General features: G+C 39.4%; 1 protein-coding gene across 3 annotated transcripts in view; it reads right to left on the bottom strand.

Moving 5' to 3' along the window:
- Nucleotides 1–212: 212 nt before the first annotated feature.
- Nucleotides 213–27,827, bottom strand: part of cgnl1 (cingulin-like 1) — a 34,889-nt gene continuing 7,274 nt past the window's right edge. For 2 of the 3 annotated variants that reach the window (XM_085453283.1, XM_085453290.1), the window contains exons 5-19: nucleotides 27,694–27,795; nucleotides 27,009–27,145; nucleotides 24,887–25,025; nucleotides 24,355–24,567; nucleotides 13,344–13,550; nucleotides 13,121–13,225; nucleotides 12,884–13,036; nucleotides 12,027–12,197; nucleotides 7,770–7,931; nucleotides 7,490–7,579; nucleotides 3,300–3,383; nucleotides 2,984–3,108; nucleotides 2,560–2,668; nucleotides 2,214–2,377; nucleotides 213–1,584 (exon numbers count right to left, since the gene is read on the bottom strand). In XM_085453283.1, coding sequence (XP_085309409.1) covers nucleotides 1,434–1,584; nucleotides 2,214–2,377; nucleotides 2,560–2,668; nucleotides 2,984–3,108; nucleotides 3,300–3,383; nucleotides 7,490–7,579; nucleotides 7,770–7,931; nucleotides 12,027–12,197; nucleotides 12,884–13,036; nucleotides 13,121–13,225; nucleotides 13,344–13,550; nucleotides 24,355–24,567; nucleotides 24,887–25,025; nucleotides 27,009–27,145; nucleotides 27,694–27,795 — 2,112 coding nt within the window. In that variant the 3' untranslated portion in view covers nucleotides 213–1,433. The remainder of the gene's footprint in view (nucleotides 1,585–2,213; nucleotides 2,378–2,559; nucleotides 2,669–2,983; nucleotides 3,109–3,299; nucleotides 3,384–7,489; nucleotides 7,580–7,769; nucleotides 7,932–12,026; nucleotides 12,198–12,883; nucleotides 13,037–13,120; nucleotides 13,226–13,343; nucleotides 13,551–24,354; nucleotides 24,568–24,886; nucleotides 25,026–27,008; nucleotides 27,146–27,693; nucleotides 27,796–27,827) is intronic. The other variant, XM_085453296.1, reaches the window with a different exon arrangement.

The following is a 27,827-nucleotide window of genomic DNA, read 5'->3' as shown; positions in this document are numbered from 1 at the left end:
ACAGCTATGGCACAGTGAAGACCAGCCCAATTTCCATATCTGAACCCTCGAGTGCACTTAGACTGAAAGGAGGGGGAGAAGTTTGAACTAGAAACTTAAACTTAAAAAGAACATGATGCACAAAATATTCTTTAAAAAAAATGTCTAAAAGAAAGAAAGTCTTGAGAGGAATAGTTGTCAGGAGGTCTGCACCAAGCAAAAAACAGGTGAGAGTAACTGAAATGAAGTTTATTTTAGCCTCAGCAGGATTTAAGTGTACAGAGAGGTAGTGGCAGGAATTTGTCTCGCTCATCCACTCTCCAACTCACAGAGTGCAAATCATCACAGTGCAGCAAAATATTGATTGTCAGTTTATCTGAAGAAATTCCCTGATTTGGTCCAAGGAGGACCCATAAGGTCCTCACGTGGTCCTTACAGGCACTGCTGATGTACACAGCGGGCACAGCTCATCACAGACAGGTAAGAGTTTAAACATGTTTTAAATCAAAGCGTTTCCAGTATAAAACAGCTTTAATGTGTGCAGCTTTGTTCGGAGATGCTAGAAAAATCACGTTAAGACAGAAAAGCATCTTCCAGAAGATGTGTGAGTAACACTGTGATGTCACTAATATCAAAAGAAACCTGCATGATGAATGGTGATTACAAACTTGTAATTTTACTGCTCATTAGATTATATAAAACTGTATAAAAATGAATGTGTACAAAGTCCCTCATTTACTGTTCCCTAAAAAACAAAAAAAACAAAAACAAAAACAAAAACACAAAACCTCTTACTGAGAGGAGATTTTGTATTTATAGCTACAAATAACTTAAAAAAAACATCCTGGCACATTTCACTTCATATACCCTTGATTTCCAATCATTAAAATAAAATAAAAAATAAAAAAAATAAAAAAAGGAAATATTTTGCATTTAACTCAATGATAAAAAATAAAATGTATATTCAGATACTGTGTGTAAATGTGACCTATTAGATTAAAAAGGAAGGGGTCAAAACTGGATATCGGTTACAAAGACATTACAGGTTTCATTTGTTTACAATGCATTCAATGCTGGAATAATCACTGACAAGCATGTTTAACCCATTAAAGGAAGATCCACTCAGAGTAGAAAGAAACATGTTGGAAGATGGGGCTTAACGCAGGAATATAAAATGAACATTTTAAAACCGTATTTACAAAAATTTTCACTGGACAGGACAAAACATCATTGCCTTTGTGATTTCACCAATTAATCAAAGAGCTGCTCTAATAATACTGAGTGAATTCATGGACGTTGAAGCTGCTGAAGTGAGGATTTTATTTATCTCACCTAGCTGGAAAGTCTTAATATTCACAGCTCAGTGTTTACAGGAGCACATGGCACAGCTCTCCAGCCGTTTGGTGTGACAGTGTTGCACATAAAGCAGCTTTACTTCCAGCCTCAGAGTTTGTTTATAAAGAAAAGGTCGATAAGAGGTTGTCCTGACTCGAAGAGCGCTTGTACCCCGAGGAAGAGCTGAAGTACGTCTCCCCATCGGTGCTGATGTCATCGTCTTCGTCGTCATCCAGATTGCTGAGCAGCGAAGCAGGCGAGTTCTTGCGTCTGAACAAACAAAAACAAACAAAACTATTAAGAGTGTTCTTGTTATAATGTGTGTGTTCTTTGACATTACTAGAGCAGCTCTGCATTATTTGCAGGCCCTAAATCCATCCTGAGTGTGAGCTCCTCCTCCTTGCACCTCATAAACTAAAGGTTTGAACAGGGACAAGGTGGAGCTTCTGTGAGATTATTACATTATGCATCTCTGTGTGACATCATAAAGATCTGAGAGCAGAAAAAACTGCCTGAAACACACCTCCGACTTGTACAAACACAAACTTCATTTTTAACAGGAGTGTTCACCATTGTTACTGTAGGTCTTTAAAAAATAAGCAAACGTAACCTGACCATCTACAAATTAAATTCCTACATCAGATTTTAATTTCTGACTTTCTAAGACCCTTCAATGACCTGCAGGAGCCCACCAACTTAACTCAAGTGGCATAATTATTTAATTAGTAACTGTAATCTAATTCATTTCAGATACAATAATGGTAAATGGTCTGATATTTATGTAGAGCGTGTGCAGTCTAAGTATTTTAAGCACTCTACTCTTGCCCAAAGGCACGTCAACATGCAGGAAGGAGCCCAAAAAGACCTCCAAGCTCAGCCTCCTGAGTTTGTGCTTTTACCTCAACTCGCTTCGCAGAGCTTTGAGCTGACTCTGGAGCTGCTCGTTGGCCTCCTGCTGCTCATCGAAGTCTCTCTGCAGCTTCTTCTTGCTGTGCTCAAGTCGGTCTATCTCCTCCTCGGCCTCGTCCATCTGTCTCTTCAGTGCCTTCAGACGCAGATTTAACTTCACGAAGGGGGAAAAGAAAAACATGTCTAGAGTTAAAAGAGTTCTACTAAGATCAAATTGTATTTTCTTTTTCTTTTTTTTTATTTGCCTGATAAATTATTAGTCTTGACATTTGTCTAAGTCAGAGCAAAGAGAGTTTAATGACTGTTAGAGTGGGCATGAAGGTAAGGGTTACATACTTGGTCCTTTTGATCTTGCATTGATTGCTGTTCTTCCTCAACTTGCATCATCATCTCTTTTACCTTCCTCTCCAGCCTGCGGTTCACCAGCTGCATGTTAGCGCGCTCCCTGAAACACAGGCGATGCATCACTAAACATAAACATGAGCTAATAATTCAGACCAGCGTACATTTTATGACGCAAAGACCTACAAGCTGATCAAATTCTTTAATATGTTTGATCACACAGAGTCCGACGATCTCCCAGTGCAAACTAAACTATACATTTAGATAAGCTCCAACTTTCTGACTCTGTGTCCTAAATCCATGTGTTCAGGTATAAACTTTCATCTGAAGCTTTAAACTAAACTCTCACCGTTTCCTCTTACATCACCTCAACCACAGCACCCCTCAGCTCTATTCCCAGTTGGAGTTCCCATCTCACCTCTCCTCCGCCTCCAGCCTCTCCTCCAGCTCATGTATGCGTTCCTCCAGCTGAGGTACCTGGCCCTCTCTGTTGGACTTCTGGGAGCCTTCTAGATGACTCACTCTGGCCTTCAGATCCTTATTCTAGAGAGGGCAGGGAGAGAAAACCACTGATGTGTTTGACAAATGTATGTTTATACCATAATCATGTCTGTGTACAGATAATAAAATGATGGAAATGGACAAATCAAATGAATGTGATGAAAAGACAAATGAAATGAGTGTGTGTTTTGGACTGAGTCTGTAGCTGTTATCCTCCAGACAGGAGTGTGTACCTGTCTCTCCAGAGCAATCTTGTCACACTCCAGGTCCTGTCTGCTAGCCCTCTCCTGCAGGAGTTCATTCCTCATCTGCTCCACCTGTCAAGCCGAGTCCAGACACTGTCATCGCTACAGTCCCACACAGTCTGACAATAGTTATGATCAGACACTGACTCACAGCAGAAACCCACGTAACACCTACTGAGCCAAAATGCTAAACAATAGAAAAGTTAATGCTGTGTGAGCTCTGCTTAATTGGTGAGCAGGATTTCCTTGCTTGACTGCATTCCACCCTTTTATTGTGATTGTGATGCCAAACTGTCAGAGACACAAGGTTGTAGTACAAAAAAAAGACAAACCAAAAACCCCACAGGTAGCTGACAGTAGTTTCTATGACGCAAGAGTCAAAACGTCCTGTATTCATAGAAACACAGAATGGCCTCTGTTTCATCTGAAATATCATCAAATCCCCTGATATTACTGACCGATAAAGGCATATTTTTTGCTTTGCAATAAGCTCCACTGCATTCACACCTTCTCGTTATCAGACACTTTCACTCAATCCAACAGACCTGCTACTCTTCATTGTGATCTGGTGATCTTCGAATAAAGCAGAGTTTCTGTTTAAAGGATTGTCTGGTTTCCAGGTGCCTCTTCAGCTTGCTTGGCAACTTGTTGCTCTAACCTGACATCGAGCATTAGTTTCTTCTGTCAGTTTGTTTTCCTTTAAGAGGTGTTGTGTGGGTTACTCTACAACTTGGTGATAAGTTTCACATCATCAAAAATTGCATCTTCCTCTCTAACTCTGATGTGTGCCATTATGGTAAATTTATACGTCATTCATTTTTAGTGCAGCTCAACTAATATTTGGCTGCCACAAATCCCATGGCACACCTGGGCTCCCCTTGAGCCAAACCCACGTCATCTGAGATACACTGCTGTAAAGAATATGTCTGTGTGGGCTTTCAGATAGTACAGAAGGTATTAGTGTTTAACAAGTTGATAAGCGAGGATTAACTTAAATATAAAGCCAAAAGCAACAGCAAGGCAACTTAACTTACGGAAAACAACAGCAAAAGGAAACATTGATCCTGGATTTGTCCCCTGGAGACAAAATCCCCCTCCAACACTTATTTTAACCATTCGAACAAAGTAGTTTTGTTTGTATCGAGAATTTTAGTAATATAGCCAAGGGTTGAGATGCTGGACACAGATTCACCATTTCAACCATGTTCAGTTTTTATGCTAAGCTAAAGCCCCTTTCAAACCTGCCAGCTTTAAATCAGCATTATGGTAACTTTTTGGTAAAAGTTGTTACCTGAACCTTATTCGGGTGGACCTAGAAACATTTTAACTGCAGGCAGACAAAAATGACAAATAGCTGCACACAAAATTAGGACTGTTCACATCTCTTATGTATCTTTGTGAGTTGCTCAGCTCACCAGAGAATGCCCTAAACAGCAATAACACACACATAATGATGTTTTATCTCATCAGCTGTTCCTAATTTGCAATAAGATTAAAACATTTGTCTATGATGCATTTTTCGTGTTCCCAATCGAGTAGAGCGATCTCACTTTCTGAGCCTCAGGGGCGGGGCAGCTGCAGCACACACACTCACACACTCTTGTGATGATGGGATCACAAGGAGTAAGAGATTTAAACAAATAAATGTGTCGTTTTCACTTAATTCAGCAGGGTGTATGATGCCAACCGTTGTTGCTAAAAATGCAGGTAAATGCTTGTATGGCAAATATCACTATTACTGTGGCACTCTCGCCATTGTTGTAACTATGTGTGAATAAACCTTTAACAAACATTAACATAAATGTCTGACTTGCAGAAGGTTGTTAAGAGGTTAGCAAAGACAGAGGTTTGCAAGTCATGCACCCTTTATGTGGAAAGGCCTTTTTGTTTAAAAAATATGTCATAAGTTATGAATCCTGTGTAAATCCATCAAACTCAATCCACAAAAGCACTAATGGTACCTCAGAGAACACAGTACTGGGTGTGAGACTTTAGAACATCTGACTGAGAGTTAAAGTAAGATGACTGTTTTTTGACAGTAGTCTGGTGGCTGTGATGAGTCCATGAGCACATCCTTACTCCCTGTTCAGCAGCACTGTCTGACAGCAGCTTGAGTGCTAAAAACTCTTCTAAATTGTTTGTATGCAGAAATAAAAAAATAAAAATAAAAAAATTATATATATATATCGTTAGCTTCATAGCATAAGTGCCTAAGTCATTGACTTAGTCAAATGACTTAGGCAATTATGCTATGAAGCTAACGATATATATATATATATATATATATATATATATATATATATATCGCCACAATGAACAAACTTTAATGAATCTCAGTCTGTGACACATATATATGATTTTTTTTTTTAAAGAAAGAGTTGTTTGTAAATGAATCAATATGATGAATAAATTCAACTTGTATTGTTTCTGTGTTTAATGCTGATATTATTAGATCTTACAAACACAGATATAAGACCTGTACAGATAATATCATCTGACACTGAAGAAAACAGCGATTAGCACAATTTCTAAAACTATTCCTTCAGTACTTCTGTCATCACACATCACCTCAGTGGATATTGGATCGACTCAGAGAGGCCTGACCGTTCAGTGATAACCTAGTTCAAAAGAAAAGGGGCGAATGAAAACTAATCAATACAGCAGTGATGGCTCTTTGTGAGAGGAGCTGAGAATTGGTGATATTTTATGCCAATTAGTGGGTGACAGTGGGCTGCTCTGATGAACGATGGCCCCTATAACTGGTGCACCCAGCACAGTGCTTGAGGGAGCTGAATCAGCAGACTGGAACATACAGCGAAACTAATCTGCTTTGTGAGAGACGGCAGGAGAGTAGAGGGGAGATTACTCTCATTTAGACAGGAGAGGAGCACCTGGTGCCAGGAGAGACGCAGGTGTTCTTCCTGCTGCCTCCGCTGCAACCGCACCAGCCCTCCACCCCATAGCCCTTCACCCACCTCTCTCTCCTCCCCACAGACATTTGAGCACATGCACCAGCACATACCCGCACGCACGAACGCACACACACACACACACACACACTCTGCTGGCACTCAACCTATTCCACTCTTGTCGCACAAAGCTCGAGTGTTGCCTTGACAACCGACCTCAGCCTCATGCTGAACCAATGCCACTTTGTCACAATGCCACTCTTTCCTCTCTGCAAAGATTTTTTAAAAGGGGGGACCATTTATGCAGGTTTAAATACTCTAATGAATTGCACTGGGGCTCTCTTGATGTCGCTGCTCACTTTATTTAAAATTTTGGTTACAACTTCAAAATACGTGAAGGGAATTTGTCCCAAAGCCAAATCTTAAAAGCCCGCCTTTGGCCCCAATAGTTGTTAAAAAAAGAAAGGGAAAAAAAAAAAGAACTATCTGTGGCTCCATAGTTTTGTGGTATTTTTTAAACTCCAGAGCCAGCTTCCTCCCTCTGATTATTAAGATCTCCCCTATGGACAAACAAGTGTTAAAAGTACATGCAATTTATCTAAATCTTACTTCACAGTGTCTCTGTCAGCAGTTTTATCACAGTGGAAGGAAAACTGGAGCGTTTGCTTGCAAGGACAGAAAAAAGAAAATCTGACTTCTAGCACAAGAATGAGATTTGTTCTCAAGCCAAAGTTACTGAAGCATAATTTCCAAGTGCACTCCACAACCTGAAAACTTGAGACATTTGGCAACTTGCATATTTTGGCTCAGGCGGTGCATTAAGAAGGGTCTTTTGTGGCTGATGCATGAAAATTGGATAGACACTCCTAGACCATGCTGGTGAGCTGCCAACCTGAATGATTATGCAATATCATCTTACAAAGCAATAACCCATCCACTTTATCCAGACCAGAAAGAAAGAGAGAATTTTTGAGTACTGATATTACATGTAAAGACACAGACACTTGAAAAAACCCATGAACCTGCACAAGAATCACACACATCAACTCTTTAAGGACACATCTGAGACCCGAAGCTGTTATATGGAGGTCAAATGTCCCTTTTCATTTAGAGATTAGTGGTTGCAATCATGATGTTAGAAATGGAAGACAAAGTGACAGGAGATCTAGAACTCATTTACAGGCTGACATAAAACAGAGACACGTCTGTGTGTGTACGGACAGGTGAACACTGATGATGAAAACGTGTTGAGTGTTGAGTGTGTTTCACCTGCTCTCTTCCTCGGTCTATCCTGTCCATCAGATTGTCTCCACTTTGACGCTCCTCTTCAAGGTTCATTTCCAGCTGAGCAATCCTCTCCTACAAAGTGAAGCAGTTACATCTTTATGAAGAGTGTGTTTTGCCATCACTGCTCTCTGTAAATCTTCATACAAAATTGTGCGAAATTAAGATTTGCCTTTAAAAAAAACTTTTAAAATAAAAAATGTTGAAAGGATACTTCTGGTCTTTTGCAATAATGTAACAAAGCAGTCATTAGTAGCTTGTGTACCTCCATGAGTTTGACGTGTCTGGATTTTTCCTCTTTAGACAAGGCGTTTTTCTCAGCCTCAGCTTCAAGATCACGAACTCTTTTCTCTAGCGTATTCTCCTTGACCAAGGCCTCATCTCGCTCCCTCTGAGACTGTCGCACTTCCTCCTCCCGGCGCAACAACTAAAACCAGAAACATTTATATATTTCACTATGATCTTATGACATACATTTTATTTCTGGTCCTTGAACATTTGAGCACTTTTAAAATAGTGACATTATCTTTTTCAGCATCAACTCTAATCTTATCAAGTGTTAGTGCTGAAGTGATGAGCAACAGTTAGTTGCTGTTTAGCGATAGTATTAATATGATATAATATACACTCCCCTGGGTGACTAATGCATCCAGCACAGTAAGTGTTTTCCTCAGCTGCAGTGCCCCTCACAGCTGGAAAACTGCCCTCACTGCTTAATGCTAAGACTGGAAATTCATCATCTGCCCTCTTTTTACTCCCACAACAGATATTTGCCCATTAGTGTAAAATTGTTATGTGGTTATTCATGTAATGATCTGAGCAATACTTTAAGTACGGCACTGCACTGTTAGAAGTATAACTGGATAGTTGTGCATCTTTTATTGGATCTTATTTTTAAATTTATGCGATTACAAAATCTGTGGAGTAAAACCTCTAACTTCAGGCCGTCTTCATAGTCGGCTTGTAAAAAGAGATTTATACGTACAAGATGCTCACTCGATAATTCAAGTAAAGAAGGTGGATGTATGTAGCCTACACTTCATATGGTAGAGGACTATTGGAACGTTTGAGAACAGCTGGAAAATGTGGACTAAATGAAGCAGTCCAGGGCCCTATTTCAGGAAGCCGGTTTAGAAAACTCAGAGTGAAAAACGATACTCAGGGTTGAGTAACCCCGAACTGTCCAACTCGGAATATTCGGTTTCAGAAAGGCTGATAACAATTAGTTCAGTCAACGCGGAGTTGCTTTAACCCCAAGTTAAGCGCACGCACGAGGATACATAAAGCCCTGATTAGTGGAGCACAGATTAAGCGAGTCACCATGGAGACGGAGGGAAAGAAGGCGCGGTCAATGTATTTTACAGCGCTTGAGGCCGAAATTCTGATGGCAGCATATGCCGATAACATGCAAATTTTGCGGAAAAAAGTAACACAGCATCAGCTGCAAAAGAAAGGGAGCATGCATGGCAAAACATAGCCGACAGAGTCAATGCGTGAGTGTTAATTTAAACATTGATCTAGGGATTTCCACCCATATAACACATTATTTTATTATATTTTATTTTGTATTTTATACATTTTATTTTGTGATGTGATGTGAGCGCAGGTGCAACCCAACAGGCCCCAAACGTTCCTGGCAGCAAGTAAAAATGAAATATAAAAATATAGTCCAAACAGGTAAGGTGTAATTGTATTATGAGCCATAGTGCTTGGTCTGTTTGTCCAATGTAAATCAATTGCAGTTAGAGGCTACATTAATTTCCCCTCTGTAAGCACTTATTGAAATTATCTGAGCACATTACAAGTACATATTTGCTTACTCTGTATGCTCAAATGTGACCCGTTATAGCCAACAGAAAAAAAAAGCGGAGGCCCGAAAAACAGGTGGGGGTCCTCCACCACCACCACTCACAGAGGCTGAGCAGTTGGCTTCCACATTTGTGATAATGTTGGCAGCATCACATATGATCTTCACAGTGCAGAGAACACAAATTAGCATCCATTACTATAATGAAATAATTTGTTAGTTTGAAATGCTACAGGGAACTATGTACCTGTACATTAATGCTGTGGAAAGACTTCCTGTTCACATAGTCTCCTTCATTTACTGAAGGAGCAATGATTGGAATGTGAGTGCCATCTATACAGCCAATCACGCCTGGGAACCGTGAGAATAAATGTGAAATTTAAGTAGTAGTTCAAGTATCACCACATCATAAATTAAGTTTTGTTCATCCTGATACCTGCAATTTTGTGGAATCCCTCTTTGATAAATCTTGTGGGTCTATGACCGGGGAACACCACAGACGAGTACAGGAGACGTTTCAGTGCAACTGTAACATTCCTGACTGCCCGAAAGACGGTAGCCTTGGAAATGTGCTCAGCGTCACCAATATGATACAGATAGCTCCCGTTTGCAAAAAACCGAAGTGCAATACAAATAATATGTACAGAACTGAGAGAATGTCCGCGATGTGTCACATGAGAAATATTAGGCCTGAGGATGTTATTCAAATAAATTATAGATTGTGCTGAAAAACGGTAACGTTCACACAGAAAATCATCAGGAAATGATAAAATGTCAGAACGCGCTCTAATCACTCTCTCCCGGCGGAGAGCTCTGCGGAGAATTTGGGCTTCAACATCTACTGGCTCTTCAAGGAAGGGGCACGCCATGTCTGACACTTCCTACAGTCAGGTTTCCGACAAAGAGGCGGAGAAGGTCAGGGTTAGTTGAAGTAAACCTGCTAGGGGGCAGGTTAGCTTCACGGAGTGTGTCGTCATAGTAACTCACTCAGAATTAATCTAAACTCGCTTTGTGAAACCGAAAACCCAGAGTTTTCGTTAACTCAGGGTATACTTACTCAGAGTTTGCACTAAACCGGCTTTCTGAAACAGGGCCCAGAGCACTGAATTTCTTGGGAAAGGTAAGTGGAGGAGGAGGATGTGAATCAGCCAGCACAACTTTCACAACAATGATTTCACAGCGCTAACATCCTCCTCTTCCTGTGCACCAGCAGGATAAAGATATCATAGCATGGATGCTGACAGAAAAAAAAAGGAAAAGCCTGGACACTGACCTTATCTTGACAAATGAACTCTGTTCACAACCACATTGTACATACAGACAGACATGCAATGTAGAGCTCCATGTTTGCCCAGATCAGCAAATCAGTAAAACTAAAGGCTGGCCTATTATACATGTGAAAAAAGCCTGCAACTAATGACTACAGGTTTCAGAGAACAGTTCACATAAAAAGGCCTGTCTTTTTTCTTCTTTTTTTTTGAAAGGCAGCCTCTTGTGGTTTCAAGAAAAAAAATTAAGGCAGAGTCTGCCAATACCTCTTTTTAAAGGTACCCGTGGAGTTTTCATTATAAACAGGCACTGCTTTGTTTACAGCATTAGAGCTCTGGGACACTGAGTGTATCCTTAAGGACTAGCAAGCATGTTTAATACATTTCCTACCTCAAGACCTATTAGCAAACAGCCATTTTTGAAATCAGCATTGTTTACAGTCATCATCTTTTCTTCCTGTACTGGCACATTAGTTCCAACAAGTTCTACCTCACTGTGCAGTCAGGAGAAATGTGTACAGAACCCTGTGAATGTTACTAAAGCAAACAACAAAAACAATATTCACTTTCCAGAACTAGATTTCATTACCTCTACATGGTACCACTGAGTATTCTTTTTGCTGTGTTTACACTTTTTCCACACATTCACTAATACAAGAAAGTGTCAAATTTTTATTCTCTCAAAAGGTTTAAACTCACTGCTAATCAGTTATATAAGCAGGGCTCGCGAAATCGCTAGCGTGACATCCCAGAGCTAGTGATATCTCCGGTCGGGCGACCAAAATCAATCTAGCGATCGGGCTAGCGATTTTGCGGGCCCTGATAATCATAACTTTACACACAATGTGTCTCACACAAATGATCTACCAGAATTGCAGATAAAACACAAAATCTTAGCCCAGTGATCTATGTATCATTATCTGCATTACTCACTGATGCTATACACAGTTTTTGCATCACACATTGTGACATTTCTCCAGGACCAAACTGTTTCAGAGGTCACCAAAAAGAAAATCTTAACTGCCCTACCTCCATAAATAAATATTTTATGTATAAATGAAACAACTTAAGGCAAGCTCATTTCAACATAAATGATTCTTTTTCATCAAAAACATTCTTCACATTCCAAAGAGCTGACAATGATAAACTGCACGACTAAAAACAATGCCAAGGGGTCACACACAAACAGAGCTTTTCTATTACTTGAATTGGCTAAATTCTTTCACTTTAATATTATGCTTTGGGTTTGAAAGGGCAGCGGGGAGCAGAAATACCTAAGTGCTGACATCACTCTCTGAAAGTAAAGATTGATGTTGGTAGGAGTGCTCAAACTGGCTGACTCAGAACAATAGCTCATAATGTGCTGGTCTGCATGGAATTGCTCAGATAGGCTGACTGATAACAGCCTTGATCTGGCCACTGTGTCATTTCTTCTTATTGTGTTTACCTCATTTTGTAGGGTTTTGGTAGTCACCAGGTACTTCTCCAACTCCTGTCCTCGCTCTTTGAGAAGCTTCTGCAGCTCGGCCAGCTCCCGGCGGTTCTTCTCCTTATAAATATCAATCTGCTCCTGAAGCTCGCGAGTGGACGACTGGGATGCCTCCACGATGTCATTCATCTGAAGGTGTGGTGACAGGGACGGAAGAGGCAAAAGAAAGCAAGATGTTATGAAAAAGTAGGGAATTTTAAAGATAATGATGTGGTTCAGATGCAAGTTTGATAGTATTTTATCATTTGTTTGCACATTGGACTGGACTCCTTTTATAGAGTTATTATATAACATGAACCATCTCAAAAAAATAATGTTCTTCTGGAAAGCTTCCTTTAAACAGGACCCTTTATACACCTTTTATTATTGAACCCTCAAGGTAGCTTTAGATGACTCACAGTTCATAATAATCCACCTTAATCTAATACTGGGCCCTGATGCAGCCCATCACTTCATTCACTCTTCAAAACTATGGTTTTTAGCTATTAATCATGTGCCTGAGATGACTATACTAGGGATATCCATCGCTAAGATTAAGTAATTTGATGAGGACTGCATGTTAAGAATGAGTCAACATCGCTCTTCTAAATAAAAGTTTTTTTTATCAAAGTTTTCTTGGTTACTCTGCTTTAGTAATGAGTCTGGAAAATAATTTTTGTAACAAAGGTCAAACTGAATAAGCACACGGCCTCCATCTTGTTTGCATAACCTAAAATTCTATTCTCTGCATAACAAAAGCAGACATTCGGTGTGAAATTCATTCAGATCAGAGTGAATAAGTGAATTAGTGAATAAACAAACACTCAGAGACTCACCTCCTTCTGAAGTTTTTCCACTGTACGATCCAGCAGCCTCCTTTCATCCTCTATGTCATTCTTCATGCTCTTTAACTGCTCCTTCTGATTTCTCTCTTCTTGAAACCTCTCCTCCAAATCGTTGTGTTCATTGCTGAGTTTGGTGAAGTTTCTCTGCAGAATGACACAATAACAAATGTGTCAAGTTGTGCATTTGCAACTGTATTATCTAACACAGTGAAGTGTTACTAATCTTACTTGCACATCCTCAAGTCGGATGGTCAAAGCTCTGTTTGCACGTGACATCTCCTCTTCTTGCTCCGTAATTTCAGATAGAGATTCTTCAAGTTGCTTTTTCTCTCTCTGTTAAATGGACATTGTTGCATATGAGACTGTCATTTAGTATACATATAATGATGCTACAAGTGACTGTGTAGAACAAAACTAATAATAGTTGCGACTCTGGAACTCCACCCCTTACCTCCAGTCGACCAACTTTATCCCCCAGCCTGCTCTCCTGCAGCTTGGCTTCGTCAATAATTCGGTTTAGTTTGGCCACCTCATTTTCCAGCTCCTGCGCCCGTCTGCGGAGTCTCTCGACTTCTTGAGTCAGACGTCCTGCTTGGCCCTCTGCTACACCCTTGGCTGCCTCCACTTCTGCCTTCTCTTGCACCACTGTGGCGCTGCTCTGCAGATCAGAACAAAACACAAGGCTTCAGTACAAAGGAAGCAGCAGTCTGTGACACTCAACAGAAAGTGGAATAATGAGGCATGATGGAACATTTGAGACCAACTCAAATACCTCATAACAGAAGCCATTTGTAATACTCAGTCCCCCAGTGGCCTTCCTGTAATTCTCTTACACCTTATAATAAACCACAATTGGAGGTAACTAAATCTGAGCTTTTATTAGCTTCTGCTGATTGAGGGTCAGCAGGCTAGCATTGCAGACCTGTTATGCTAGCCTGCTGGGTTAGCACTACACTACTACCAGGTATTAATACAGACTGTTGTGTGGTATATGTCTGCAGTTGTAACACAGATGAAGTTTCAGGTGCACCAGTCCTTTGAATTTGCCTTATGCCCAAATCTACTAATGCAAATCCTTTAACTCCTACATTTCAGGGTGGAGTAATGACACTAGTCAAGAACAAGCTCTAGCTGAAAACGTATTCCAAATTTTTCAATTCCCTTGAATCATATGCCTTCAAGATTGTAAATTTCTTTAATCAATGCCAGCATGTTTTTCTGACAGCTGAAAAACAATGATGTCAAACTCTTGGAAGTGGAGCTAGAGCACATCTCGCACATCAACTCGTGTGCAAGTCGTTTTGTATTGTGTTGGTAAACTGTGTTCAGACTCAAAGATAAAACTGTTGTACAGATGGGAAAACACATGTATGCCAGTGTTTTGTCCAAGAGGATGAAAGCAAAATCAATAATGTAGTAGTTAGGGCTGCCACGATTTGTCGACTAGTCACGATTACGTCGACTATCAAAATCGTCGACGACTGATTTAATAGTCGACGCGTCGTTTGAAGCTTTGTAAGATCGCAAAAGACGCAGGAATAATAGCAGGATTTAAGAGTGTAATAACGGACTGAAACAGAAGATGGCAGCACAGCATGTACAAGGATGCCAGCTGCCGTTAAACCCCGAAGAAGAAGAAGCAGCTGTGTCCCAGAATTCATAGCGCGGCCCAGCTTAGTTTCCAACAATGGCGGTAGCTAGTTAGTTTTAATATTACTCTTATTATTCTTTCTGGGTCACAAAATAAACGTTTAACATATTTTCAGGCGAGAATGTAGCTGTGTAAACCTCAAATATCTGCTCAGTTTATCAGGACACCACATATTTTCAAAAGCGCTCCGACGTTTTCGGAGACGTCCGTTACCCACTAGCTCGATAGCTAGCCGGGGGCTAGGTCACTAGCGCCGTGAGAACACCGGACTCCCGGCAAATTGTTTTCAAACTCACCGCCGTCTTTCGCGACTCAGGTTAAATATATATGAGTCACTTAGATAAATTAAAAATGTTGCTGTTTGGCTTTTTTTTTTTTTGTATTTTATTTGTTCCTGAGTAAATCGGTTTGGAATAAACGTCAAGCAGACAGCTGATTATCAGAAGTGTGAGATGCTGGAGAATATACTCCGGTGTCCTGTTATATTTTAGATAGCAAGGAGTTTATTAAACTTTACCGAAACAATCTGCAAATTTCATTAAAATTGAATAAACTATCATCTTGTCTTTATTTTTAGTTAGCACCTTAAAAGCTTAAAGCTGTAAGCTAATGATAGTTATATAAGAGCAGATGCTGCTGGTGCAATAAGCTGTAGTTTTATGTCCAGTGGATGATGATCTGATTAGTCGACTAATCGCATAAATAATCGGTGACTAGTCGACTATCAAAATAATCGTTTGTGGCAGCCCTAGTAGTAGTAAAGAAATTGTTATTAATATCCATCCACAGGGTGGAGTGCTGTGCAGAAGAGAAGAAATGGGAGACACCCAGATATATATGTCAGTGCGCGAGGAGACAGTAACAAAGAAAACTGACTACAGTAGAACCACACAACAGATAACAACAGGTTTCAGTTGCGCTTACACCCTTCTACTGAATAACGTCAGCAGGCAACAGGCTTGTAAAGGTTTGTTTGGAAACAAAAATGTTTTTTGGTATGGAGGTGGAATGTAAGGAAACTGGTTTAGTAGTTTACAGCCTCAGTACAGCGAGGTATGTACGCATGTATGGCCGTGAACACAAAATTACAGAACAAAATCTGTAAACTCGATTTGTCACCATTTTAATATATGACAGAGGTGAAAGTGGTGAAACATTAAATACATAAAAGAAATGCTCAAGGTGGGAAAATATGCGAAAGGACTGCGATAGTACAATCATACGGGTCTTTCTGTGCAGGTCTTTGTTATGCATCACACACTCAGCTGATATCCAAGTATGACACTTCAGGTGTGTTTGTATGTGTGAGTGTACTAATGCACAAAAGCACACAAGGCCTTCTGTGTTTAAGAACCAACTGATTGAAAATGTGATCTAGCTGGTGAGACAGATGAAAGGTAAAAATGTAAGAAAGCAAACAATGAAACCAAAAACTGGTTATTCATTCTCTGGCACTTTCTTACTGAAGAGCTACAGAAAGAGTGTCATGTAAAAATCTAATCTAACCTAATCTAATCTTTGAAAAAGATAAGGAAACAAACTGTTAGTAGATTTTAACTGCAACGCGGAAAAGTTTCCTTTTGTAAATTGTCAGACAATTTATTTACAATTTTTTTTAAAAAGTTTTAAATGCCTAGTCACCTCCTGAATGCCCTTTCATGACTGATATAAAAGGTGCTTGTTGGTTAGCACATCTTGTCATCACCGTGTGTACAAAGAGGCACGTCCTGTATTAAATACGCGATGGGTGCCTCCCAGTTTCAGGCCAGTCAGACCTGTTTTCCGCTGTCACAACATAACCGCCCTCATCACCCACTCACTGGATAATTTAGTTTGGTCAGACGAGAAGAGCAAGAAGGTTCTGGATTTGAATCAACCAGCCGCCTGAGCCTTTGGGTGGAGTGTTTCTATGTTCTCCACATACCTGCAAAGGTTCCTGCCAGGTACCCTAGCTGCCTCCCACAGTCCAGACATGTCTGTTAGATTACTTGGCAAGTTTAAATTGGCCACTATGACTATGCATTGGCTTTGCAAGCCTGTCCAGGGTGTATCCCGCCTTTCACCGTATGACAGTCGGGATAAGCTCCAGCAACCCTATGATCCCCAACTGGATAAACACCAAGAACATGAATGGAAGCCTGGATAGATGGATGAACCACAAAAAACATCTGCAGATTTTATAAAAAAAAAAAAAGAAAAGAAAAGGAATTTGCTTTTTATAACATAATACAATTTCTCACCAGCACAAACTGCAGCCTCAAAAGTGGCCAAGTTGAATCAACACCTGTCTCAGGAAATATGACATATAGTGCTATTTCCAGCTTCTGCCTTGGACTCTACTGCCATGGCTTTGTTATTTATATTGTACTGAGACTTGGTCTACTGGTTTTAGTTAAATCTTTGGTTGCATGTACCATCTGAAACTTAACATTTAAGAGCAACTTAGCTTTTGGCTCACAAGGATTCATCTACCTGCCTCCCTAGCCACCTATCCACATAATGTAAATGATAATAGTTCCCATTCTTTGCAGGGTGGATGTATCTTTATCAAATTCCATTACATTTTTCGCTTGATGTGCTTCCATAAACTGGCATCTGGTTGAATAAATAAATACTCAGTTTTTTGTGTAAGTTTAGGCTAAAATGTTTGAGATGATCAGATGTTCTGTGTCAAATTGTGTTACAGCAGCCCTCCAAATGCTGAAAACTAATTAAAAAGCTGACAAATCAGTTTTATAGACAACAAATGCTGGTAACCATCTTTATGACCACTTTCTAGGAAGATTAAACTCTATAATAAATGTGGATTTACCGATTAAATTACTGATTAAAGTGTGATTGTGTTGAGGGCAATAAACAAAGCTGTAACTACAGTAATAAAGGAATAACGTGTGGCATGATGGTGTCTGTGCTCCATTTCTGCATGTCCCACTTCCCACATTGGGTCACGTGTTAAAAACAAGAGCAAAGCCACCCAGCCAGAAGGAGAGAGACCCTTCTGCTGTCTGTGGGAAGAAGTGGGAGGGGATGCAGTGACACGATTAGTCAGTTTTTAATGAAAAGTTTCCCATCTGCATCGTTAATTTATTTTAAGTGACTTTAATAGACCTGCACTATAACACATTTATCTCACAATATCAGGAACACCTGTGAACTTAAGTGTTCATACTGCTAATAGAAAAATCTTTTTTTATTTGGCTCTTAGAGAAATACTGAATTTTAAATTTCTTCAGGGTTTTACTGCCTTAATTCTCTTGCTTTTCACTAGTACAAAAAGTTAATAATTTGTTAAAGCAGTATTAAAGTTTACCCAGCAATCACTGAAGGATTAGTACTAAAGAAACCTCACTTTATCAGCTATTATTTGTTTATTTTGTCTATTTATTATATTCATTTATCACCACTTCAACTTGTGACCAACAACACAAGCTGACTTCAGTGTATTAGTGAAATATCAAAGAAGAATACATATTAAGATTATACTGCTGTTACACTTGTCCTTCTACCCTAAACTCAAAGATTGACTTGGGACCTCATGTGTACTCTAACTGTTTACCTAGAGTTGCACATTAACTAACTTTGTGCAGTCTTTGAAGCAACTCCAATGCTCAAGCGAAGCGAATACTTAGAAAGGTCGTTTGCTACAGTGAAATCTTGGCTTAGCTTTTCCTACCGACCTATTAACAAACTTCAGAAAAAGAGTAAAGAGTGAAATCCTCAAACAGCTAAAGTGCTGATCATGTCAGAGTAACTTCTATACATCACAGATGAATTTAAGATTATTTCATTGGATATAATGGATTATTTAGTACATTAACTTTCACCTAAAATGCTTGGGCAACAAGTAAACAAATCCAAAATGCAACTCTAATACATTCAAGGTACATGTTATTTTTAAATATTAGATTTACAGTAAACAGATAGAAAGGAAGCTTCTCCAAATAAAGACATTTTCCACACAGGGAGCTGCTAAAATGTCATCCTTTCTCCCCCTTCCTGATTCCTGGTGTTGTTCTTTGTGGGTTTTGTTTTCATTCGGGGGTTTCTTTTCTGCAACTTCAAGATTATAATTATAATGATTAATAGATGTACAAAGAACAAAATCCAAGAAAACCTATTCAGGTAGTACAAGTATATACAAAGAACACTACTGAAAGACTGTTTTCATCAAGGTGAGACTTTGATAAAGACTTTTTTTTTCCTTCCAAAGAACACAAAAATAATTTTACAAGAAGACAGAGAGTAGTGTTCTTCGGATACACTTGTACTGCATGATATTTAGCATGCTTTTCTTGGTTTTACTCTTTGCATAACCACCAGCCCTACTGAAAAGCACCTGTTAGAGCAGCCATTTGAGCCACATAGTGCTTTTTAAAATAATATTAACACATTTTAAAAGAAATGCATTACATATATAATATGTAAAAACAGCTTGGGCCTCAGCTAAGAATTCACCATTCAAAAATTATCACCTCCTCCATCTCCATCTGTGCAGGTACAACAACTGATTCAAGACAGGAAGCTAAGTCAGATGGAGCAGTGACCAAAACATTTTTGGCTTTCCCTTTAGATGAATTTGCAATAGAATATATTAACATTTCTTACCTTCCCAACTTTAGTCAAAACAGAGGTCAAAGGTATGCAAATCTGCTAAAATAAGCACTAAAGGCTACAGGAAGTCTTTTATACATTGTCAGTGCACAAAACACCAGAGGGAGTGTTTGATGTGTTATTTGCATTTATCGGCATGTCACTTGCTTATTCTAACTAATCCTGTTCTTGTCACTGTGGAGTTTAAGTTTTTGACAGCTAGATAGATGGAGTTCTTTGCGGTCCTTGTTGGAAAGGAACTACTACACACACATGACTTAAGAAAATAAAACTGCCCAAGGTCATGTAGAGCTCACCGCCTTTTCTGCATGATGTCAGATTATCTGAACTTAACCCTGATATCAGGAAATTAAACTTGAAAAACTTATTCGGGGAGTGCAGAAGCTGTGATTTGGTTCAACTACTCAAAGTATGTATTACAAACACAACAGCTATCTTTAATTTAAAAAACAGATACCTGACAGACACCCGAAACTAAGGTTAACTGCAACAGGAGACCTGTCATGTACTAATGAAAGAAAGGATTGAAGTACAAATTAAAATGTGAAACCTGAGAAGTACTAAAATCTCCTTGGGTAAAAGCGTAATCAAATATAGTCTTGTCCTCAGAGAAATGTGAGTGGAAACCAGCTTTTAAAACAGTCTCTGTGCAAGGCCCCTTTGCAAGGCCCCTTTGCAAGGACGTAACAACCAGACAAAATGGCACCAAATAAGTTCTATAAGAGGCACTGATGTTTCTTATTTAAGGAAAATTCAAAGCAAGACAAAGTACAGCTGAAGTAAAGCATTCTGAACCACTTTTTAATAAATAAATAAATTACAAAGCCTTTAACAAACAGTGGTAACACTGTTTGTTCACTCACAGACCACAGAGTGTCAGTAAAATCAGGTATCACAGTCCAGAATAAAGTTCAATCAAATGCTGAGCAGAAACAGAAAGAGACCAGAAAACTGCATATATTCTAGTTTTTTCAGGCCAAAGTTGACAGAAATGAAATAGAGCTATGAGTGAGAAAAGAAACACCCATAATACACATCCCACACAACAAGTCAATCCAGAGAATTTACAACAAACGCAGAGACCTCAGCCCACACATCAATTTACTATCACATTTAATTTCATGTGGCGAAGCAGCCTGCTGGCATTAATCCAAATACAAGATGCAAAAGTATGAAACAGGTTCAGATTCCTCTCTTTGTGGCCAAACCAAACAGAAAGCAGAACAACAAACATCTCTGCACATCTCAACAGGAGATGAGTGTTTTACTTGACTTCTGTGAGATGTTTTGGCAGATTGGGCTCCTGCAAAAACAATAAATACAAAAATCCAGGCCACTGCCTAGTTTTACACAAACCTGACCCATGTTTAGCTGTGCTGCAACATTTTCTGAACTGAACACCTGAGTGAGCTGCAGGGTATTTAGTTCCTGGTTTTCATAGCTTTTAAAGTCATCAATCTATAAAGTTATCACCACAGCTCTTTGAAGACCAAGAAGTAAATCGCCTAATATTTCAACAAGATATAAACTGCTAATTCCTCGCCATCTCTGTCAAGATAATCATTTCCTTCCTTGCTTGCTGTCCTGCATCTCATGCCTCTTCTTCCCAGTCGCCTGGTAAATCAGCTCACAAAGCTACGCTGGGAAATACAGAGCTATCATCAAACACACAGACTCATGCTGAAGTCTTTACTTTCAAAACAAGCCTGAGGGGGAACTCTTCTCTGAGCTACACAAGTTTGATGATCAGACAGAGAGACTTCAGTTCACACACTGGCAGAGATTACTGAAGAGGCAGGCTGAGATAGAGTACAGGCCAGAAAATGAACTGCATTTAGGTCCACATGAGATCACTGTGGAGTGTTGTGTGGAAACTGTGGAGTTAGGAAATGAAGAATACAGCATTTGGGATTGAGGTTAGAGATGAGAGCGTGATAACAATCTGGCTGTGTTACACACTGTGGTTTGGATCTGTAGGTGAAACATAACAAGAGCTGGAAATGATGCGATAAGCACAAGGCTCTGTCTTTACAGTTAGGAAGGGCTGAGACCTTTTAAAGCCTCTAACACTGAAAATATGGAGCACTGTAGTGACGGAGAAGCAACTGCAGCACCCTGAAGAGGAATAAATGAAAATATCTGAACCTCTCCCGCAGATCGGAGCAGGTACACTATAACAAAGCTGGAGCTGAGTAAAGAGGAGGTCTACAGGGTGCACATTCCCCACTCTAACCCTGGCATTCCTGGAAACGAACCCTAATCTCTACTCACCACACCTCATCTTTCTGCATTTTTCACATACTAGCACATGTCTAGTTCCCAATGAGTACATATCTTTAGTTACAGAACATTAAGAATGGTGCTAATGCTGGTTAAATAAGCGGTGGCTAATTTACATAAAACAATAAAACCAACGTTTTTCAGCCTAGATAAAATTCCATACATTTCATCTCATCAAAAACACAATGTAGCTTTTAAGTTGAGACACAAAGCAGCCCCCCACCCTTCTTTCACAGGGGTCAGCCTTGCATCCCCTCTCTTGCAGCATACTGACCCACTTATTCTGCATGTCCCAACCCCCGCTGCTTTTATTGTGTGAAACAAACTCATCATTCATCAGCAACTGAGGTCCACAATTACCCCGACTCTTTCAGAGTGCAGAGAGAAGAGGGGACGTGACGCGATCAGGAACAGCAGCTCATTAGATTAGTGATGGCTCGTCACTGCAATTAACTAATATACAGAGGGATTTCGCGTTCCACTTTCCACCATTCCTGTCCACAAGAGCAGGTCTGGTCACTGCAAATATCAGGGCCAACAAAGAGGAAGGCACCTAAACAAAGGTAGCACTTCAGTTAGAGGGCAGGGTGAAATATTCACAATATGTATTTTAGCTGTGACTGCAAATTATTTACTTAATGTGTCATTTACATGCTGGCAAGACTGTCTATTTAATCAAAATTTGTATGCCATTACAATTGAATTACAAAAAATAAACAAAATAAAAAACAAGATTACTGAGATAAAAGAATTACATTGTTGCTTTGTTGACTTTTGATAAACAAGAAAGGTAAAACCAATTCAGAAAAACTTTTGTCCATTGTGAGGCTCCTTGAAACAAGAGTTACTGTGTTAAACATAATACTAAGCAATCATGGGTATGATTTTTTCTTTAATCGGGCAGCCTTGCATGCTGATTTGTTTAGATTTTTTTTCTCTCTACTTGCATGTTGCCCAGCATAAACAACATATATTAAACTGGTAAAGGAATGCCACTGCGTTAGATGGATACAATTTCATATTCTGCATAGTAATCGATACACCAGACTGGAGAAAACATTAATTCAAGGAAAATAAAGGAAACAATTCGACAAGAGGCAGCTTTTATACCTCACAAGAGAAAAAACAATGACCTTATCTTGCCAAATGTTTACAATGCACTGAGGGTAAATCCCTGATGACCTCAGGCGAGCAGTACCTCTGTTTGACAAAAGGAAGTGTTCTCATAGAGCCTTGTTACACAGCAATGCTGTGGACCCCAACCAGGCCTCCAGGAAGCTGAGAACAAGGACAAGTTCCACTCGTGAAGATAAACAGGACACACGTGGGTCACAAAAAACAACCTACTGACAACAATGCATCTTCAGTGCCATTCAAAGCTATTCTTCTCATCTTCTCCTATTTCTGAAACAACAGATGACGACCCCTCTAACTAGAAAATGCACTTTTTTCATTTATTAGTAATGAATGGCCCATCACTAACACTAATCTGGAAATATTATGTGGTGCAAGTGTAACACAGAAAACTACTGATGCACTCCAACTTCTGGTAAAAATGATATATACTAGTGGTGCAGAATAATACGGAATGGTTCAGATTTCTTAAGACAGTTGTGAAGCTTGCCAGAAATCGTCATAATGATGATAAAACTTTCTCTGCGCTACAATAATGACCTTGACTGTAAGGCAATACTTACAAATACAGACAAATGTTTCTAAATTGTAATTTTAAAAAGTTCTCCTTGTAAGAAGACTAAGCCATTAAGAAAGACTTGGCATGAAAAATGATGATGAGCAACATTTAAATGTTACATAGCGTTTTGTTTTCATTTTATCAGTTTGCTCTGTTGACTCAGCTCATCCACAGTGAACTCAAGTGGAGGTCAATTTCCACTTCACTGAAAAGAACAAACAACTCACATCGCACAACTCTAGACTGAATTGATGAATATTTCAAGGTTTAGTACAACACATGCGAAAAGACGAGTTAGTAGCAGTTTTCTACATTTCTATTAAGGCGTAAAGTAGTTTTGAGAAACTACTATTCACCAACATAAATTAAAGAGCATTAGTTTTAAGGGTCAGCAGATTAGAAAAAACAACAAGGCCTTTTTGCTTCCCTTTCATGCTTATCGTGCATTTCTTTTTTATAGAAATGTAGTTACTCTGATTAAAACGACCAAGCGTATCTTTCTGCCTATTTTAAAACCAACTGCCTCGGAATCTGCATACTCAGTGTCACAGCTGTGTAACTACTGAAAGTGTAAATAATGGCACTTCAAAGCAGAGGACCAAACTCTAAGGCTACATCCACCCTAGCCCGGATAGATTTGAAAACAGCGTTTTCGTCTGAAAACGTTCCGCGTCCACACTAGTGAGTGAGGATTAAAGAATTTGAAGAAAAACTATCTGAAGCATGTACAAACTAGGGCTGTCAAAATTGAGAGCAAACAAAACAACTGCTGTATAATACCCTCCACTATCTTTGTTTAATTGGTCACATGACTGCATCACATGACAAAAATGCATCATCGTTTTTGAAAGTCTCCATTTTCGCTGTCCACACTGCGATGCAAAAGCACCGTCTTCAATTGTATTCATTTTCCAGAGCGTTTTCAAAATGCTGCATTTTCCTTCGAGGAAAACGCTGTCTCAGTGTGGACGGGAGACCAAAACGGAGAGAAAACTATGCGTTTTCAAACGAAAACACATTAAGTGAGGACGTTGCCTAAGATGAACTTAAAATCCACAGCAAACAGGGTTACAGTACCCCTGACTGTGCTTATACCCACACCTCTCTGTAACACTCTGTAACATTGTGCTGTGGGTGAGATGGCAAATAAGCGAAAACAGAGAAGGAATCAAAGTAGAGGAGAGTGGAGGAAGGGAACTGAGGGAAACTACATGGGAAGCTGAGTACCTGCTTGGCCTCCTCCAAAGATGTCTGCAGCTTGCTTATTTCCTTCTCGTACTGCTCCTTCATTTTATCCAGCTCCTGATCATGAGCGGCCACCTCTTCCTTCAAAGCTCCTTTCAGAGCCGTTAGCTCCCTTTCTCGCCTCCTCAGCACCTCCTCCTGTTCCTCTTTGGCTAGGATAGCTTCCTGCATTTCTACCTTGAGCTGCATCATCTCCTATGGAAAATGCAGACATTTTGACAACTTTAGTCCAGAATTTGCAGAAGAAGAAAAAAAAAGCTTTCAGCAACTATAATGTCAATGTGATCATTTTAGCTACAATGTAAAGAATTTAGGAAATCAGTGATAGGTTAATTGCTATACAGGCTGCGTTTAGATCTTTTGAATATTACGTGAAACAGGAACTTAAAGGCTTAAATCTTCTATATTGTTTTATGAATAAAGTTAATTAACCCTAATGCAACCCCCCCCCAAAAAAACGCAAGAACAATAAACATTTATTTTTCTTTCTATAACAAAGGGCACTGTGGCTCACCACCATAAGCATGTCTTTCTCTCCATCAGCAGCAGACTTCTTGGCTGAGTCGAGTTCATCATGCATCTCTGACAGCTGGTCCTGCAGGTCTCTGATCTCTGTCTGATGTTGCTCCCTTTCCATTTTCACCTGGAAAAGCCTAACAAACCATTCAACATGTCACAGCATGGTACAGGTCCTTTTCATACACTGCACACATGTACAAACATACCCATGCATCTGCGCCTTAATTCATGTACAAATGGCATCAAATGTGGTTGAGCTGAATGTAACGCCTCTAGAGCACACTCGTTAAAATGAATAACTGTATGATTGAAAACCAATAATTTCTAATCTGCTTCTTCATCTCTGAGGCAGAGGATGATAAGTGATGTGAGACACCTTAAACAAAAACCACACAGTAATAAATTGATAAAGACTGGCCTCAAATGCAACATGCTATAATTTTTACAAATTATTTATTCATTTATTTTTTTAAAAGGTAACATACTGATTCAAGAGTAGACGGCATAAACAGAAATGTCCCTGATTGATTTGCAGCTGGAAATAAGGCTCAATTAATTTTAAAGAAAAGAGTCAGAGGAGTAAAGACTTCTTTGGTACTCTTCAAGCTGAAAAGCACAGCTAAGCTGAAGCTACAGATAATAAACTGAAGAACAAGGAAATGATAATTAAAGATCCTGAATTCACAGAACAAAACATTATGATAAAAGGACCAACACAGACACAGGAAGAAATTAAAGAAAAAAGCTCAGTTTTCAACAGCATGAAATTCTCATGAAGTGTTACACAAATTAAAAACACAAAACCATTGGCTCGAAGATTGGCAACTTTGCTACAACTTCCTTTTCAACCATGCAGAGCTCAAAACAAAACAAGGAAGCTATGAATAGTGGCGACACTCTGTACTTGAATGACTGTGAAAACAATTACACGAAAAGCAGTTTGGAACGGGACAGTTAGTGCTGTGATTGAATGGTAAATGAGTCACCAGGCACACAGGAATATAGAGGGTAAAAGATAAACCTACCAAACTCATGGGGACACAAAGAGTTGTACTACAACACAGAGGTACTGATATGGTAACCACAGTAACTATCAACAGTCTGGGCCGTTTCAACAACAGATCTCCATTACTGTTACTTAAATCACACTTTTGATACACCTGAAAAAAGGAGGTGCTTCACCCACTGGCTTTGAGTATGTTCCCAACTACCCATGTGGGGGCTTCATAGCTAGTCATTAGAAACCAGTACTGCAGCAATACAAACAAAATGCCACCACATGCACTTCCAGTTTTAATCACTTAAGGACAAAAAACAACAAGAATCCAGTATGTGTGGGTTACGGGGGTGCATTCGTCCCTATGGCATTGGCAGCTTACACTTTGGGAAAGTCACCATCAATACTGAAAGGTTTAAAGAGGTGTTTGAGCAATACATGCTCAAATCCAGATCACTTTTGGGTTTGTTTATTTTTTTAGTCAAGTCCTTGCGGATTTCAGCAAGACAATGCTAAACCACATATTGCATCTATTACAACGGCATGGCTTCATAGTAGAAGAGTCCAGGTGCTGAACCTGCTGCCCTGCAGGTCGAAAGTCCAGATCATCAACTGAAACATTTGGTGTATCATGAAATGGAAAATGGACTGCTGAGCAAAAGTTCTGAAACTTGTGTCCTCAGTTCACAGATGTTTTCACAGACTGATGTTAAAAGAAGCTACACAGCTGTAAACATGGCCCTGTCCCAACTTTTTAAAGATGTGTTTCTGCCATTTATTAAAAATTACCTTTTTTTAATTTCTTAAGGTGAAACATTTTGTCATTTTTTTCATCACTGTGTTGGACTGCAGCTGATGATGGTAGACTTTGATTTGGTGATCCACTGAAAGCTGTGGGATCACTCTTACCAGAACCAGCAGCAGGTGGAGAATCAATAGTCTACCATCACAAGCTGCAATCCAACACGGTGAAGTCAGAGTTCATCTGCAGGATGAGAGAGTCACTGGAGAGGCAGCTGACAAAAAAAATACCCATTTATCTATTTGAAATTAACTGCTTATAAAATATTTTATTTAATACGCCTCTTAAGGAGGCAATTTGCAACTCCTTTACACTTACTCTTCCACTGTGGTCTGTAGGTCAGCTTCTGTTTTGGCATGTTTTTCCTTCAGGTGCTTGTACTCTTCCATGCTCTGCTGTATCTTCTCCTGCAGCTCCTTTAAATCTGCAGCCGTCCTTTTGTCAGCCTGATTTTTCTGTAAGTAAAAATGACAAGGTTATTACAGCTTGTGTGTTTAAGTAGAGACACGCATCTAGTCTTTTACATTTCTTAAACTAAGCTTTAGCATTTGAAATGAACATTTTTATTTATTGTTTGCTGAAAGTAAGTTTGAGGATTCAGTGTTTTTTGATTACAGGACGTGTTTTAAGTATAGCAAGCAGTGCCATTGATATACCATCAGCATATCAATGGCACATATTTTACCCCAAAGTCAACGCCTGGCCAACACTATCCATATTTGATTATTTAGCTTCTTATTTAATTCCTTACCTAACAGATCAACTAAATAATGAGTTTTCAAGGGAGTAGCCTATTTGTTGCATTATTCTGTTAGCCTTTGTACTACGCTTAGTCAATGCTACACCCAAACACTAGTCTTTAAATTCAGCTAGTTGAACAGTAATCCTGTAAAGCTCCTTTTCAGCCAAACCCTTGATTAAAGGATATTCTCAAATAACAACAAGTTAAGCAATAAAACCAACATAAACAAGCTGGTCATAGAGACAGTCGCACTGTTCTTACCATGCTTCGTTCCTCTAGTTCTCTTTTCAGTTCAGACATTTCTTTCTCCAGTTCAGCATTTTGCTCCTGCAGAGCTTTGGTCTGAGCAGCAAGATCCTGGGACTGGAGAAAACAAACAATTTAGAGGTGCTCAT

The sequence above is a fragment of the Copadichromis virginalis genome, linkage group LG1, assembly GCF_057382275.1.
Source record: "Copadichromis virginalis isolate Kocher_CV1m ecotype Utaka linkage group LG1, C_Virginalis_male_GT1.1, whole genome shotgun sequence".
Taxonomy (NCBI): domain Eukaryota; kingdom Metazoa; phylum Chordata; class Actinopteri; order Cichliformes; family Cichlidae; genus Copadichromis; species Copadichromis virginalis.
This window is presented reverse-complemented; position numbering and strand designations above follow the sequence as displayed.